The 18398-nt window shown below is 43.6% G+C and overlaps 1 protein-coding gene across 1 annotated transcript in view; it reads right to left on the minus strand.

The window, feature by feature from the left end:
• EFEMP2 (EGF-like fibulin extracellular matrix protein 2) overlaps nucleotides 1–18398 on the minus strand; it is a 139375-nt gene that overhangs the window by 62832 nt on the left and 58145 nt on the right. Inside the window, exons 6-9 of the mRNA XM_086938072.1 lie at nucleotides 15215–15331; nucleotides 4776–4895; nucleotides 4287–4406; nucleotides 3703–3829 (exon numbers count right to left, since the gene is read on the minus strand). Coding sequence (XP_086794198.1) covers nucleotides 3703–3829; nucleotides 4287–4406; nucleotides 4776–4895; nucleotides 15215–15331 — 484 coding nt within the window. The remainder of the gene's footprint in view (nucleotides 1–3702; nucleotides 3830–4286; nucleotides 4407–4775; nucleotides 4896–15214; nucleotides 15332–18398) is intronic.

An 18398-nucleotide genomic window follows, 5' to 3' on the forward strand; every position in this document is an offset into this window, starting at 1 on the left:
ATTTACCCTAACTATACTAGGCACATGCAGACACAAAGGAAATCCTACACAGAAGTGAAGCAAAAACTCAGGATCTTGTGCCTTCAATACATGCTGCTTTTCTCTGCTCGCCTAAGAGTAATAGCTCAAGAAAAAGTCCTTTTTTGAGCCACCTGAGAATGTGTTGGCCTTGCTGGAAGCTTAAAACAAAGCCGGTCCCTGACCCGTGGGGAGGATGGGGGGGATTACATTCAGGGGTGGGCAATGGGAGGCAGAGATGTGGCTGACTCCCCGAATAACAATTTGTGAGGATGGCACAATGGACAGGATGGACACATCCTCCTTGGAGGATCCAGAGTCTCTCACTGATTGCCCTGAATCTATGCTAGAGGAGGGTACAGAGACGATGGATATGGAGACTGTGCCGCAGCAGTTGCCTGATAACACTCCACTGTGATATTGTGATCTTGATTCAAAATATATCACCATGTTAGGATGCTAATAATTTTGAACCTGCTATTGTTGGTATTGCTTTGAGATGACCGGGAGAACACTTAAGGTAAATTGCTGTTTTGTTGCAAATATCAGGGGTTAAGTGAGCTAGGTATTGAAGTTTGGTACACCAACCTCAGATAGGGAGTGGGAAGAGATTGAATTTAAACATTCCTACCAACTTGATAGGGGGTTTGATGCTGGCGTACTTGCACCGGTCTGGTGGGCCCTGGCAGGGTATCACTGGGCTGATTGATTAGTGCCCTCAAGTATTTGCTTTTTTCTATTCAGGTTTTTGGGACAGGGAGTTTGAAGTGGAGTACAATCGCTCACTGGAATGTGCAATTTAGTGATAAACCTTGGCAGAACAGGAGTTGGTGGTAGTTTAGTATCTGCACATGGTGGGGGGGGGGGGGGGGGGGGTTCACTCCATATTTAAATGTGCAACCAGATTATATGTAGAGGTTTCTAACAGGCAAGAAACATTGAGCGGAATAAGGGGCCCGCTTTTTGCTATGCAAAGCCAGGCTGAGATTATTGTGAATATTATTCACATGGAACATCAGAGGGCTGAATAATTGTTCTAGGAGCTTTCAGGAGTACTCATTCCTCAGAAGATGGAATGTACAAATGACACTACTGCAGGAAACCCATCTGCTGAGTAGAGGCTATGTAATTGAGGAAACGATGGAGAGGGTCCATGTTGCAAATACATATTCTAACTATTCTAGAGGGGTGGTGGCACTAGATAGTAGCTGAGGTCCCCTTTTGGGAGTGGACAGTGATGTCAGACCCATTGGGCAGATATGTGATTGCTTTGGGTGTGTTGAATGGGTTTGACACCTGCTTGGTAAATGCTTATGTTCCTAACTTGGTTGACAAACGTTTTTCCCCTGAAGTAATGCCCAGTTTATGGAGACCAGGATCATATGAGTGGGAGAGTTTAACTGTGTATTGGACTGGAGGGTGGACAGACACCCTAAAGTTATCTCCAGATAATTGACGTTCCTAAGCTAAGTCCTAAACAACATCAGAGTCCGGGCAGACCTTTGAGCGGAAAGAACTGAAAGAGGCACTGATGGAGATGACATGGGGAAAACCCCAGGAAATGATGGTTTTCCTGCCATCTCTACATGAACAGGGCTAAGTCTAATTTGTTCTCACTGGTCCGATTAGGGCAAACAAACACTGCCCTCCCTCCAGAACTATGGTTATAGTGGGACAGGTATGGGGACCAGTATTTGGGGATCCAGATGACCAGTTGTTCCAGCAGCAGGGTATGATCTTAACGATGAAGAAGGAACGATCTTACTCTGTCGACTTCTGGAAGATGTGGCCTCCAAAGCGAAGATGGTGTTCCTGCCATGCTACCTGTATGTGTTACAGAATGTAATGTGTCCGAGCCCTACTTCCATGGCAAGAGGGTAAACTGGGACTGCCAATTTTTGTTACTGTACTACGCTGCAACACAGCTTCGACATGCAGTACACTGGTTTCACGAAGACCTGAATTGAGAGAAAACGCAATTAGTAGGCACATATGAATCTTATACACTTTCAGAGGTATTTATGATGGGAAAGAGAGTTCCTAAGGACTTTCCATACATGCTTCAACAGATGGCAGAGGTATGGCATGGAGTAGTCTGCAAAATTTTGAGAAGGCCACCTTTCACTCAAGACATGCCTTTATGGGCCCTGGAGCTGTTCTCTAACATGCTAAAAGACATGTCCTTTGACAGAAGACACGAGGGCGGATGTGGACATGTAGGTGATCTTTACGTAAATACACCACCCCAGGGATCTGAACAATGTCTCCAGGTAAGCCACAGTAACATGCAATTATACGAGAACTGCCAGAACTGACAGGTTGTAGCTGGCTGATAACATGTGGCTTTGCTGTCCAATGGGGGTGGTAAGATGAGCTGCACTAAAGACTGCTGGAGTGCTGATTACCCAGAGGATTTGGCCACAACCAGAATGGAAAAAAGCATGTGAGCAGGTCAATTTCCTACATAGAACATACATGCCCACAAAAATCTCTCTAAGATATAACCTGAAAGCCCAACTGTTTATGGTAGCTGAGGGCTGTCTTCAGTGGACTTCTTACACATTATTCTGCCAGCCGCTTGCAGACTTCTGGGAGATAGTGATTCGAGCTTTATCACGCCTACTAGGATTGGACCTGGAGGGAACAATAAATCTGTGCCTACTGGAAATACTGCACTACTGGAAGAAACTAAAAATGAAACCATTGAATGATGCCACTTTGGGTAGTACTAGCGAAATGCCCCATAGACATACACTTGTCTGCACCCCAAACACCGGAGGAGAGAGTCTGGAAGAAGGACTTGCTGCAGTGGGTGCTTGGAGCTGAATAGCACATTAAGACCACCTGTAGATATGACAGGGTCACGGAGGACTTGGCAACCTGGGGCATATGAGTGCCAAAATAATGTACCACCACCCCCTTGCCTATAACATACTTTCTTGAGATGTTTATTGAGAGAAATCTGTGAGATACATTAGCAGAGCTACATTTATGGTGAAAAGTAATTTGCAATACTTAAAGATCTGCTCAGCACCTACTGCAATTCATTATGATTATACTGTCGGAAGCTACAGTTTTGGTTGTGCATGTATTATCGATTCATGGTTTTGTACTGATTTTCTTAAAATGTCAATAAACATAATTGAAAAAAGAAGAAGATAGAGTATTCACCAGAATGAGTGCTACCAAATGTAAATAACTTGTTCTTCAGCGCTCTTGCCACCCTAAATAGTAAATGCTACTATTATGGCTGTGACCCCATACCTCCTTTTATGCTCTATATAAGAGGACAGATTCTCCCCTTTAATTCATCCAATGAGCAGTTCCATGGGGTTCTTGCTCTCAGAACACCCACTATAGAGTTTTGCACTACCTCCCATTATGTGCATCGCTTATGCATACCATGAAAAATACACACTTTTGAGAGCAGAGTTTTTTTAGTCTCCTATGCAGTGCCTAAAATAGCAACAGCATCCTGCTGTGTTGTAGTCTTTTAGAGAGATGGGAAGTTAAACAATTAGGCGACAGAAAGAAAGTGCTAGGGTTGCAGCTTTCTACATTGACTCATGACTTATTGCTGACTGTAAGTGTGGTAACTAGTTGACACAGACTACTTCAAGATTAACACAATCCAATATTTTGATAAATAACTCAACCTATATTGCCGATTTACATTAGACTTACTTGTCTGAAACCTGCACATATGGCTCCTGGCACCGGTTCTTGTCTACACAGCTGTAACCACCATGGAAGTTGACACAGTTCTGCCCATCAGTGCACTGGTGGGTACCAGATTCACACTCGTCGAGATCTGATTAAGGAAATGAATTGGTTTAGTGATGTTAGCAAACAAGGCTTTGATACAGTATTTATTTCAGGTAGAATGCTGAAGATTTCTATTTGTCTTGGAGAGGTTAACGTTTAAGGGCAAGAGACTGAAAAATCTTTATAATATGAGATAAAATGCTTGACATGTGGGGAAGCATATCTACTTCCCAGTGGATAGTTCTCAGTCCCAACAAAAAACACGCTTGCTTGAGTTCGTAATACACATGCCACAGAAGGCCATTCAAGATGAGCCATTCAGGTAGACTTGCAGGAAGTGACAGTACATGTGTTCTTTAATGCATTCTCATTTCTCCATTTCAGAGCAGATTGCTGGTTCAGTTACCTTCTGCTCTTAAAAGACTTTCATATATGTCACCTTGAGGCTGGATAAAAAAATGAACCATAAAATAACACTGGTTCAATTAAAAGAACCCCCGTACCTTGGCAAAGTCTTGTTCCCAACAGCTGGTATCCCTGAGGGCAAACGCAGGAGAACCGTCCTGGCTCATTCACGCACTGAAACTGGCACAAGTAGCTGGAGTAGCTGCACTCGTCAATATCTGTTAGAGGATGTGAGGGAAAAAACATACAAGATTGGTTTATGTGTGCATATTTATTTGCTTCCGGTTTATACAGAAAAAACCCTCCTCCATTATTAATCTCAAATGAAATCAAAATAAGAACATCTTTTTGTAACCCTATTCCTCTAAAAAAATATTTTCACAGTCTCAGCCACCTTGGAAGTAAATCATAAGAAAGGAGCAACTTTTCAAGTTCTTGGCACGGCCCAACTGTGCCCGAGATTCCCAGTCCTTATTTCTGATGTTGGTAGCTGTAAAAGTTTGTTTGAAAGCCCCAAGGCTATTACATCTGACATGGGACATATAATTTACTTCAGGGTAAAACCGTGATTGATGAAGCTCACTGACCATTGCAGGTGTAGCCATCTCGGTCCAGCTCAAAGCCCTGGTTACACCGGCAAATGAAAGTGCCATATGTGTTGTAGCAACGCTGCTGGCAAGGGGCACCCATATCACATTCATTCACATCTGTAAGCAAGAGAAAGAAGAACAGTGGAGAAGTTACAGTACTCGAGGAGACTTTTTAGCATTGGTTTATTATTTAGCATATCATGTGTCAATTTCCTATGCGGCATCCTAGACAAAAAGTATTGTCAAGCATTTACAACTAATTTACTGTCCTGATGATCATCATGTATCCTACTCCATCTCAAAGTACAAATGCACAGCTGCCTTTTATTTTTCAAGAAACACACTTTTTAGACCGGATTAAGGGAAAATAATGAAATACTCTGCTGTCCTATGCACTTCACTTAACTTCAGAGGTTCCTAAGCTAGACAATGCCGCACACACAATTCATCTAAATTGCTGGAATCCTGCACAGTACCATGCAAGCAAGAAAGAGGGATGAAATTGCTCAAGTAGTTCAGGTGTCATTTGATTTTAACATTCAATTTCTTATGAACACTCTGCAAGATATCCATTGGTCATGTCCTATCCACCCCTAAGTCCACTAGCAATGTTTTCATGTATTCACTTCATTTAAAAAGGTTTCAAGTAGATGGTATCAGAACAAAGCCTTGTAGAAAGTACTGCGGTTATTAGGTCATACAAACTAAGTTATGTGTGCAAGTTATCTCACCTGTTAAAAACCTTGTGCAACAAGGAGTAGTCTGGTCAGATCGTGTTCTGAAACTTGGGTCCATGTATGAAACACTTATGCATGAATAGGTAACACAGACGGATCTTGAAGAGAACCCTTTTTGGTATTTTATTAAATCTGAAAAACTTTAGGTTTCAGAACAATTGACTGCAGAAAGAAAAATTCACTGGTGGATCATAGCTCATAAAAGAGTTCCCTTGCCTTTTCAGATGAGAATCGTACCGGAGATGTGAAGTATATTAAATATTTATTGTCTTCTGTGGTCCCTTTGGTCAAAGAAAACCCAGCTATTCTGTCATCTTAACAACAAAGAAACATGTATATCCGAAAGAAAACTCCAAAACAACAGTCGAGGAAGTGTAGAGGTGATGATGGAATCACCCTCCTTACTGGTCTAAATAAACAACAGGATCCGATCAATGTGCATTAGTGAATAATTTTAGTTTTTGTGATGATTATCTATCTAATGAGCGTGGAACAAGGCTCTCTCTTGAGATGACAAGACGAGGGCACTATGTGCTTTTAAAATACCCCTCACACACTAAGAATCCCTTAGTGTCATGCTTCATCATGGGGGTCTTCCCGTCCCTCTACGGGGCGGGGCGTGCTGCGACCTACGGGCTACGTGGGAGCACTAATTGTTGTGACAGTAGGCTATGTGTGGTGCAGTGTAGGTGATATCAGTGAAGTGTAGGGACCTATATATGTGAATGCAAAAGTAAAAATTAAAAATTCCCTGGCTAGTAGATAAAATATAGTTTATTAACTTCTCTGGCTGGGAACATTAAAAAGGGGGTTTTGTTGGTAGAGCTTTTTATGCTTGCTACCTGGTCAACATGTTTCGTAAGCAGTCCCCTACTGCTTACTTATCAGGACCTCTGATGGTCCCTACAGAAAAAATACTCAATTTTTGAATTCTAAATAGTATGCATAAAGTCCTACAACTAAGTAGCAAAAATCGGCTACCTAGTTTGGCTTCCGGGCTTGAGTGGGCCCAAAGTGAAGCATAGAAAAAACTGACCTAATGTGGTCTTGGTAAGACACATCTAGCGTGCCTCGTGAGCTGGCAAGTGAAGGCTGTTCCACGCGGTAAAGTTACCACTTCTTAGAGCAATGCCTTAGTCATACCCTTGTGCCGCTCCGAGGGATAAGGTGGCCGTGTCTCTGCCGACTTTTAGGACTTTAGGCATACTACTTTTTCTACTAGCCAGGGAATTTTTATTTTTAATTTTGCATTCACATATATAGGTCCCTACACTTCACTGATATCACCTACACTGCACCACACATAGCCTACTGTCACAACAATTAGTGCTCCCACGTAGCTCGTAGGTCGCAGCACGCCCCACCCCAAAGAGGGACGGGAAGACTCCCATGATGAAGCATGACACTAAGGGATTCTTAGTGTGTGAGGGGTATTTTAAAAGCACATAGTGCCCTCGTCTTGTGATCTCAAGAGAGAGCCTTGTTCCACGCTCATTAGATAGATAATCATCACAAAAACTAAAATTATTCACTAATGCACATTGATAAAATCCTGTTGTTTATATTATCCAAAAGAAAACCCTTTTTTCCAACTTTCATGATAGGAAGGAGAAAAATGACATCAAGTAGTAATCATTTGCATTGTAACTACGGCTAAGGCCAAAAGTGAAGTGGTTTGCTAAAAATAGTACAAACAATTCTATTTATCAATTATCCCATTCAGCTGGAAAGTAATATGATCACAGTACCGTATGGAAAACATTCATGGTAAAGTCAACCATATACTTGTGGGTACGGTAAAAAAATACAGAGTTTGACATCATGAAAGGTAACGCAAACAATTGCCTTTCTTGAATGGGCTGGATAAAAACGAAACCATGAAGATGAAACTCTGGATTCGTTTTGACAGGTCTATATAGACGTTCCTGTGGGCAAGAGGGATAAATCTTTTGAGACCAACTTTGGAATCGGTGAAGGACGAGAGATGACAGAAGGTTCTACCTCCAGTGTTAACAGAGGTAAACAGTTTTAACTTTTAAAGGACATTGAAAAGTGGGTTTCTACTAGAACTACTAATTCTTCAAATTTAGCCTGACAGGACTTCATAAGCTTTTTCGGTCTAACTATTGAAATCTGATTGCCATTGTCTACATTTCGTGTGTGTCGGTATTGTGTGTGTTTGGTGTTTCCACTTTTGTGCCATAGAGAATGCAATTTTTCTCCTTGTAGAGATTCTAAGGAGTGACGAGATATGATAGCTGAAGCAACTTTTTCAAATAATGGTAAAATAGTTGAACCATAGGATTCCTGTCAAGGTCATCATACTGTAGAATAAGTGAGGCTGTTGGGCAAGGTGTTGCCCCCATCCAGGCTGGAGAGGACCACGGATTGGAGTGTTGATCTGAAGGAGGTTTTACTTAGGAAGGGTGTCAATGTTTTCAGTAGAAACAGTACCATGCTGTCCTGGTTTTCTTAGTGATGTGTTGCTTGAAGAAGAAGTCTGTATCAAGTGTGGGTGTAAAGGTTTTGTTTTTTTAATTTCCTTCAGCTTGGGGTAGCCATTGAGATTTAAGTTGACCACCCAGGCGTAACTCAAATGCTGTTTGGGATTGTTGGAGAAAGGGACAAAATATGTCTTTATTGAGTTGAGCTTCCAAGTTGTTTGGCGTTTGATTACCAATTGTGTTAAAGGTCAGTGAGAAGTGTAGAAGGATTGAGAGGCAGGGGCCATTTTTGTAACTGATAAGGAAGGCATTATGAACTGCTTGCTTCATGGCTATCTCCTTGTGGTAAGAGGTCTGAACCTCTATTTGTAAATATATTAGAGGTAGTCCTTGACTGTCTGATCCTGTAGTTGGATAGCTACTGCTTTCTTTGTGACTGTTCCAATTAAAGGAAAGTAAGTGAGGTTGCCTGGGTCAGGGGTAGTTTCTTCAGTAGAGAATGGGACAGATGCGTTTTGAGGACGTCTGGGAAAGTTTTTTGGCTGAGGGAAATGTTGATGATTTTGCGGATGGTTGTTGGAGCTTCTCCATTAAGAGATTTCATAATGGAAGATGGTAGAATGTCATCTTTATGAACTGTAGCCGTGAGTTTGTAGAGGATGATGGTTAATCCAGTGTATAAGAGAGGTTTGAAGGATTGCGCAAAGTGGGAGTGTAAGTGCGCTGGAACTCTGATTAGAGCTGTTGATTTAGGCGCTGATTTATATCTCTTCCCAGAGTGATTGATGGTGGTGTATATGTTGAATTAATGTCAATTTATTGTGGGAAACATTACATCAAATGGGTATACAACTGTTACAACGAAGTTTTTACAACGCACTACCATTACAACGCAGGCATTACCACGCATACCATTACAACGCATTGCGCTGGGGGGCGCTCTAGGATAGGGAATAAGTATAATTTTATATCCAACACCTTCCCTAGTGTCCACTGGGACTGGAGTTGGAATATAAAATTATACTTACCACTATCCAGCACCTCTAAGTGCTATGCGTTGTAACGGTATTCGTTGTAAATACCTCGTTGTAATGGTATGCGTGGTAAAAGTATGCGTTGTACCATCATACATCCCATCAAATGCAATGCTTGACAAGCATGAAAATATCTTTGCCTCTGCTGGTCACTTTATCTTGTAGAAGGTGGATTTGAACTGGTTGAAGAGGGATGTGGGCATTGAGGGAAACTCAGAGTTGAGTAAGGTTGTCAAGGGCATTGGTCCATCTCCATTTCTTTTCTTGTCTTCCCATGGTTTGTGTGTTCTCTACTATTTCTTTGGTGTACTATGGTGCAGAGGGCTTGAGCTTGGAAGACCATGTATGGTGTATTGGGTTCTATACTTTTAATGGCTGTGTTGTGTTTACTTATGATGCTGGCTTGTGGGTGTTCAAGAGGCCAGTGCACTCCTTCTGGTGGCAGTAAAAAGGAATTCAGTCAAGGAGCAGTGCTGTGTGGTGGGCTGGAAAAGAAAATTGCATTGTGGTCTGGCCAGTTATCATAAAGAGGTTGAGAGTGTTGCATTCAGATTGAGTCGGTGTAATGATGTGCTGCCTGATGTCTAGAGTCTTGAATAGTGGTGCAATACGTTCTATCATTATCTTGGTGCTTTAGTTGCAAAGGATGCCAAAGTCTCTTGAGGAACAAGGGGTGAAGGTGCTGAAATTCAAAATAATTTTCTTTATTTAACAGTAGTCCCAATGGGGTGTAACTTTAAGCCCATGCCTTCCTTTTTATGTGAGTGTTTAGCAGTACTTGTGATGGGCCATGTGTTGTATTTGACTTACTCCAATGCTGGGCTGGAGTATATCTTCCACAGGTATGTTACCTTTTGGACTGGCTTTAGGAACTCTTTAGAATTGTAGTTTGAGATTAGCAATGAGATTACTCTTTTGGGGGGAAGCTGTTTGTAGTTGCCTATACCTCATTAAACCACTTCTTAAATTTCCCTAACCCTCTTCCATTTTATAGTATGTATTACCCATTTTCCAGCCACTCCCTGCTTGCCCCTCCCACATTTACTACTAAAACGTAGGCGTATAGGTGTGGAGGGCTCTGCCATTGTAGAAATCTCCACTTAGAATAGATAGGGGAGCCTGAGATGGAGGTCTCCACCTGTAGTTGTTGAATAGCATTTTGTGGTACTGCTCTAGTACTATTTCATTTACCACAAAATTAAGTTTGTGAACAGGCTCCTGTGTGTTGGATGCTGTAGCTTGCAGGAATGAGGATATTAACTGACTGTTGTCTTAGGTGAACAGGTGATAAACATGTCCTACGAATGACAGTTGTGGAGTCTATCAGTACTGTTCACACCAGGATTTGTTTTGGGCAAGAGGCTATATATATTAGGATAAGAGTGCAACAAAAGCGCTGCAAGGAAGGTGGATTGAATGTTGAAGAACATTTATTGGAGGAAGTTCAAGCCACTATTCTAGATGACAGTAGAACATGGTGAAAGGGTGCAGTTCCAGTGGTGCAAATTTCTCACCTTGTAAAAACACCCGAGGAGCCAGAGTAGATCCAAAGAATTTTCTCAACAATTCCCTCACGAATCAGTAGGTGGCACCGTGCAGCTCTGTGTCTGATCAGTCCCCTACATAGCACCACCTTGCCACCTCTGTGCAGTGAAGTCACTTCCTTTCATTCTGCACCTTGATTTCTGTCAGGGCTGACAGCCTAATTCTTTTTTATATTTTTCAAAGTTTTTCCATAGTGCAAGGGACATATCTACCCCTAAAATGACAGGGTTTAAACTTTGCAAGGAATGTCACAAACAAATGTCAGTTACGGGCCCTCATGAGGTCTGTCTCTGCGTTTGTGCTCCTAGCACATTCAGCGTCGTGTAATTACTGTGCTCGAACTAAAGTCCAACTGGGACCACAAGGCCAAGCTCTGCTTTCCAAACAAAGCATCTCCGAAAGGCCGGTTCCCATTCACAGTCGAGGATGCAGATGCCTTTTTGGTTCTGAAATCAGTCCCAAGAACAATCTTCTTCAAGGTCAAAGTTATTAGGTAAGTAAATGAAGCAGAAGCATAATAAGTCCAAGCATGGGTCCTCCTTAGACCGCCACTCCCAATATGAGGTATCGTGCGGCTACTAGGGTACCTCCAAGTCTTGGTCTCCAAAATCGGAACTCCTGTCTCTGATCCTGACTCAACTTGAGTTCCAGGGTTGATCAGTGACACCGCAGCAGTTCCAGGCATTCAAGAAGGCCATGCTGTGAATTTTTGGTAACCTGCCAGATTTCCCCATAGCATCTTTGGTCCAGAAGGATCCGAGGAGGCCTCCAGTCAGGTTACTGACGAATGTGCCTCTCGACTGCATCCGGGGTCAGCCCCGACTTCGAGGCGAACGCCAAACCCAACCACACACATGGTGGCACGACCAACGCCCGGGCCCCAGGTGTTGATGCCAGTGATGTTGGAGGATCCGCCTAGAGTCCTTATTGACTGCAAAGCGAATAGCGACCCAGGTGGCAACTGGAGTTAATGGACCAGAGGGCAAGGCAGGCTAAGGAGAACATGCCTGACGGGGCGGTCAGAAACGTGTTTGGTTTGAACCTGGTGGTGCTGGATGCTGTAAAAGAAAGGCTGGGACTCATGGGGTGCTATTCGCATGCATTATGAGATATGTGGACAACTACTTGACAGCGCTCCAGATACCATTGAACAAATCTACAACTAATTTTACTGAATCGTCAAAGTGCAGCAAATCGAATCATCTGTTGGGGCCTGAGCACTATCGACGGCTTGAGTAGGCCAGTTGTTACCAGTGTGATGCTTTGGTGGCACACATGGATTCGCTGATATGGGCCTTCCAGCGAAGTCCAAAAATCTTGAATGTACATGCCATTGGGTGGCTCCCTGTCACGTCAGAGACAAGACAAACTCAGCCCTGTAATCCATTAAGGAGAGCAATGCAACAGCGCGCTCATTCATACTGGAAGCACCTACATGGTAGTTCGCCCAACAGTTTTAACCATTCAAAGCTTGGGAAGAAGGTGCCAGGAAAGGCCATAACAAACTTTCCCTCAGCAACATCAGACTTCCCAAACCTTTTGAGGCAGAGGTCAGGAATCTAGTCGCCAGCATCTAGGCCCTCAGGAGCAACAATCTACCAAATACACCCTCTACCTGTATATGCCACAAAACCACTTTAGGTTACTCCGTACGAGGTCATATCACCTATTACCTCCACTGGTGACAAAGCATTACATCAGACAAATAGGAACTTCACATTGCCCTAAATGGATATGCTCTCTCTTTTCTCTCCAGCTCTTCAAGCATACCTCCGACACCACAACGACTTCTGGAGGACCTCTTGTCCATCCTGCGACATCTTAGGCTGTCTTGGACAAGGGCGCCAGAGAGAAAGTTCCCACATCAGAGTTCAGGAGTGGTTGTTACTCCTGTCACTCTCTAGCACCAAAGGACGGAGGCCTCTACCCCATCCTCGAGCTTCACCCTCTTAACTTCCTCCTCAAGAAAGACAAGTTCAGAATGCTCACCCTGGCCCAAGTTGAGTCTGTCCTGGATGCAGGAGATCGGATAGGGTTATTAGATCTGCAGGACACCTATTTACACGTCTCCGTCCACAAGCACTACCTGCGGTTTCAAGTAGGCCATGAGCAGTTTCAGTTGTCAGTGCTCCCCTTTGGCCTTGCGAGTGCACCTCAGGTGCTTACGACAGTGATGTTGCCGGTTGCTGCCCATCTTACAAGCCTTCTCGTAACTGGATGACCATTTTGTGATTGTGGGCATGCCTCAGCTTGCCGTGGATCACCTCTAGATGACTGCCAACCTGTTGACATCACTGCGATTTTCCATCAGCGTCTCGAAATCACACCCGACTCCTTCGCAGAGCCATAGTGGACACAATGCTAATCCAAGCTTTTCCTCCACCTCAATGAGTCCAGGACATTCTGGCTGTGATCCAAATTTTTCGAACCTTGACCTGGGTGTCAGTGAGAGTAGCTGTGAGGCTTCTAGAGGCGCCTTGGGCTTTTGGTCTGCAGCATCTTGTTTGTGGACCACGCCAGGTGGCACATGCGCGCTCTTGAATGGAATCTAAAGTCTCAGAGGGCTTAGTGCCAAGGGACCTTTTTGTATTTCATCCAGATGTCAGGGAAGACTGCAAAAGATCTGTAGCGATGGCTGTTGGACCACAATTAGACTGGTGGCATATCCTTCTCCATACCCCACCCAGAGAAATGGCTGTGACAATGCATCATTGCTCGGTTGGGGAGGTCATCTGGGAGAGGTGGCAATCAGAGGACACTAGTCTCAGGCGAAAACCTGCCTCCATATCAGCCTATTGGAGTTGTAAGCAATTTGCTCGGCCCTAAAAGCCTTTCATCCATCCATCAAGGAGGAACAAGTGCATGGTCTTACAGACAACTCCGCCACCGTGTAATACTGCAACAAGCAGGGCAGAATGGGTTTGTGGATCTTTTGCCAGGAAACTCTATACCTCCAGAACTGGCTGAATCATCAGAGCATCTCCCTGGTTGTGCAACACTGACAGGATCTTTAAATGTCAGGGTGAATGAACAAAGCCAACATTGTTTGGGGGAGGTGACACACATCATCCAGCAATGGGGAGAACCCGGGCTTGATCTTTGAACCACAGCAAAGAACATGCACTGCCCTGTGATTTACACTTTGGAATTCCTAAGGCAGTGCTTGCTCAGAGATGCCTTCCACCTAGAGTAGAAGTCGGGACTTGTGCACGAAGTCCCGCTTCTGTCTCTAATGCCCAAGGTTCTGAAGAAGATCAGGAAAGACGGAGCCCAAATCATCCTATTTACTCCCGATTGAACAAGAAGAGTGTGGTATACCTTATACTTCTGCCCATAATTATCGGTCCTCTAATCCAGCTGCCACTTAAGGATAATCTTCTGTCACAACAGCAGGGCAGAGTCCTTCATCAGAGCCTGTTTAACATACACCTCTATGTTTGGAGATTGCACGGCACCAGTTGACTAATTTTGGCCATCCTCCTGGAGTAGTTGATGTCATCTTGTCAGCCCAGGCATCGATCCACCAAAACTATCTATGCTGGATGCTGGAAAAGGTTTGTTATTTGGTACTTCTCTTCACACCCAACCTTTGCAAGTCTAGTTGTCTAACATGTTATTTGTCTCTCTCTGGCACAGCAAGGACTTGCTGTGATTACTGCTAACGGCTATTTTTGGGCTGTTTGTTCTTTCTCTCTTTACCTAATCAGCCCTCATTATTAAATCCCCTATTGTGCGTTTTTAGCAGGGGCTAACTCACATATTCCCACCCAAATGCTTTGTGATCCCACAGTTGGACCTCGCTTTGGTCTTTACATTCTTGATGTGCACCGCAATTGAGTCATTGCATAGCTGGTCTCTGCATCTTCTAACTCTGAAGATCGTTTTCTTCATAGCGATAATGTCAGCTCCTCATATGATCGAGTTTCTGGCCCTCCCACGAGGCTCTGATAACTATTCACAGAGGCGGAATCTGAGGTTAGAAAAAACCATCAGAGGAACAAGTTACTTACCTACAGTAATACTATCTGGTGAAGACTCGATCTCTGATGTATACCCGATCTCTGGTGTGTACTCGATCTAACCACAAATTCTTCACTGACTCCCCCACCTTCCTCTTCTTCTAAAAATATTCCAAATTAGAGATCTGTACATTGTTGATTATGACCAGAACTGGCTCCACGTCCGATGGCGGGGACAGAGTCAAGAAAGAAGGTGATGTCAGTGCGCAGAGAGGGTGGTTATGTGTGGCTCCAGAGTCATTTCTGAGGCTGGACGGAGTTGGCACATAGCTACATAAAGCCACCTACTGGTGCACAAGTAGATTGCTGAAAAAAATCTCTGGATCCAGTCTGGCACAGATTTCTTAGCAATATACTTTCCGGCAGATGCCTGAAGATCTCCAAAACAGAAGTATAATTAAAAATAATAAACATGTTGAACTTCCTGCTCCCTTTTGTGGCTTTTCAAGGTGTGCAATACATGTGTTAAATTCAGAGGTTCACTCAGTTACATTTATGCACAGACAAAGGGCAGAACCACTTCTAAAATTCTTCAGATTAATTTCACCACAATGTTAAAGGAGGCAAAGTGCATTAAGGTAATTTTCCAGCCTGTGAGAAAAGGCCAGTCTAGCATGCCACCTTACAGCAATCTTCACACTGGCAGCACTTGCTTACCGACACAGGATCTGTTGTTACCGGCCAACTGGAAGCCAGGCTCACACTGGCAGGTGAAGGAGCCAGGCGAATTGACGCATCGGTGCTGACAGTAACGGTAACGACACTCATCAATGTCTACAAGGAAAAAAGAGGAGGCGGAGTTAAAGACTGTAAGAAATTGGTTTGTTGGTGGAGGGGGATGAATGTCCTTCTCAAGCAGTAACCACAATTCTTCTCAATGTGAAGACACAAGGAATCCCTAAATTAACCTGTGCTCAACCCCCGGGTAGCTTGGCACAGAGCAGTCAGGCTTAACTCAGAGGTAAGAAGTAAAGTATTTGTGCAACATTTGAAACAGTAACACAGTGAAAGGAGCCTACAACAGTTTTAGAAAAAGAGTGTAATTTTTAATTAAAAAAACAAAACCAAAATTACAAGAATCCAATTAATGGAATCAAAGTAGGAGGTGTCGCGCAGTATGGATTTGCTTTGGTTCCGAGGAGCTGCAATGCGCAGTTCAACGTCGTTGTTGAGGCTGCTGTTGACCAGAGATGTAAGGGTCTATGCCGAGGATGCGCAGCGCAGTGGCAGTTCCAATGCGATGACGGGCTGCGATGTGATGCAGGTCTTTACGGTGGTTCCGATCTACATGGCAGCGGCAATGCATCGGTTCTGCTTGAGGATACGCCGCACAGTAGAAGAGATGCGTTGGTTCTGCTGGATCTACAGAGACTGGCAGAGCACCTTAGTCCCATTTTCAACGGTCCAGGACTGGGGTGGAATCACTTGGCAGGTTAGACTCACAGATGGCAGAGTCCAGGTGCAAGGAGCAATGTTGTTGGGAGTCTTCTGTCCCTGAGGCTCAACTCAGGCCCAATCGGTGTGCAGGCCCATTAATGGCATTTTATTTACAGGCCCTGAGCATATGCAGTGCCACGTTACCAGGGATTTGCAAGTAAATTATATGTGCCAATTGGGGATAAACCAATGTTACATGTTTTAACGTGTGAGCACATGCACTTTAGGATTGGTCAGCAGTGGTAAAGTGTGCAGAGTCCTAAGGCCAGCAAAAACGAGATTAGCAAAAATTAAGGAGGAAGGCAAAAAGTTTGGGGGAAGACCTTTCTAAGGCTGACAGGTCTAATAGAGCCCAAGGGTGTGGAAGAAAACTGAAAACACTTTGCGCCCAATTTAGAGTTTTGCGGACGGCTTAATGTCCGTGAAGACCACAGAGTACTTTCTTCCGTGGACCTTGATAGACATCCCATCCACCTAATTGAGAGATGCCTGCTGGCCCCGTGGACATTGAGAATACATTGGCAGGAACTACCATCAGGTTCCTGTCAATGTTGGGAAATCTTGACAGATGGCTACGTCAAAAATGACAGCAGGCTATCAATTTTTTCCAATGTTTTACATTTTCCAAAACTAAATTTCCAAAGCAGGAGGTTGTTTTACATTTTTTTTAACTAATAATGCACCATGGCATGTGGGAGTAATAATTATATTTTTACTGTCCCTCACTGCCAGGTTTTACCTGGCGGTGTTAAACAGAAAACAAAACAATCCACTCGCCACTCTATATTGCTTACCTCCAACGGCCGGTACTCGGCCAGGCAGTCAAAGGAGTATGCCAACAATGTAGACAGAGTAGGATCTTTCTTCGACATACTGTTGGACCGCCCTACTGGAAGCCAATAGAACCACCCTGAAAGCTTATCACAAGGTGCTCAGACAAGCAAAAAACAGTACTTTGTAAAAAGATTAGGGGAGAATTGTGTAGCGTCTTCCCAAACCTGGGTACCTGACAATGACTAAGCCACACATGGAGCTTAGTATTGCACATCTTTATTTGTCTGTGTGTAACTGCTAACTCAACAGTCTAAACCAGATGTTATTGCTTGAACACTGATTTTTGAAGATTAACCTCCTCTAAACACTTTTAAGAATCTTGACGCTCATGGGAGAGCTTTGGCCCTTTTAGGCAGCTTCATGCTTTTTAATCCACAAGTTGTAGACAAAGCTATGCTAGAGATGAAATCTGGTTAATCTTTGGAACCATATCCCTTCTTTATCTTTTCTCGTTTGTCTTCTACGTTAAGTTAATTTCTTACACAGATCTTTTATCTCTCTCTGAATAGGACTGAATATCCTGCCATGTGGAAACAGGCCCAGATCTTGCATGTGGCAAAAGAAATGGGTTTGATGCTTCTATCTTGTCTAATTATCGCCCAATTTCTTTACTCTCTGATATGTCAAAAAGTGTTATAAACACTAGTCAATGCCCAGCTAATGCATTTTTTAGAAAGTAATAATTTGTGGGCCCCTACTAAAACAGACTTTAGAACCAGAAATAGCATAGAGTTCACTTTGTTAGCAGTATGGGATAGTATTAGATCAGAAGTTGATCAGGGAAAGGCTGCCGCCCTGATCTTGTTGGATTTGTCTGCAGTTTTCAATGCAGTCTCACATAGTCCCTTAAAGCAGAGACTTAATGAAATCGGTCTACATTTGAAAGCTTTGCAGTGGTTCGGATCCTTTTTGAAAAATAGATCCCAATCAGTCCAGTTGCCTCCTTTCAGGTCCAACCATTGCCTTTCCAAATGTGGGGCCCCACATGGCTCTTCACTCAGCCCCTCCTCGTTCAATAACTATGTGTATTCTTCAGCGGGTATTGTCAAGGCTTTGAGATCCTCTCCTATGCTGATGATACCCAGCTTATCATTTCTATAGGCAAGAAACACAGAGACACACATGACAATCTCAGAGCTGTCGTTTTAAAGTTGCCACTTGGATGCAGTCACACTGCCTGAAACATAATACTGAAAAACAGAAACACTGCTCTTTGGTGGGGAAAGTGAAATGACCCTTGGAGGACATCGCCTTTGGGCCCTGTGCCCAGACCTAAAAGAGTAGCCAAAAACCTTGGCTTCTTAATAGATGATACTCTATCTATGCAAGACCAGGTTACTGCAACATGTGGTAAATTTTTTGGTTTTCTCCGTTTGCTGCATACGTTTTTTCATTGGATCCCAGCAGAATGGCGAATTACAGTCATTCAGGCCTTAATTATGAATAGATTGGTTTATGGGAACGCCTTTTACCTAGGAATGGTTGGTTTCCTATTTATCCATTTGCAATGAGTCCAGAACATGGCAGATAGACTTATTTGCAACAGTACACAAACCAGTTTGGTTTCTGC

Source organism: Lissotriton vulgaris, chromosome 9 (genome assembly GCF_964263255.1).
Source record: "Lissotriton vulgaris chromosome 9, aLisVul1.2, whole genome shotgun sequence".
In the NCBI taxonomy this organism is placed as follows: Eukaryota; Metazoa; Chordata; class Amphibia; order Caudata; family Salamandridae; genus Lissotriton; species Lissotriton vulgaris.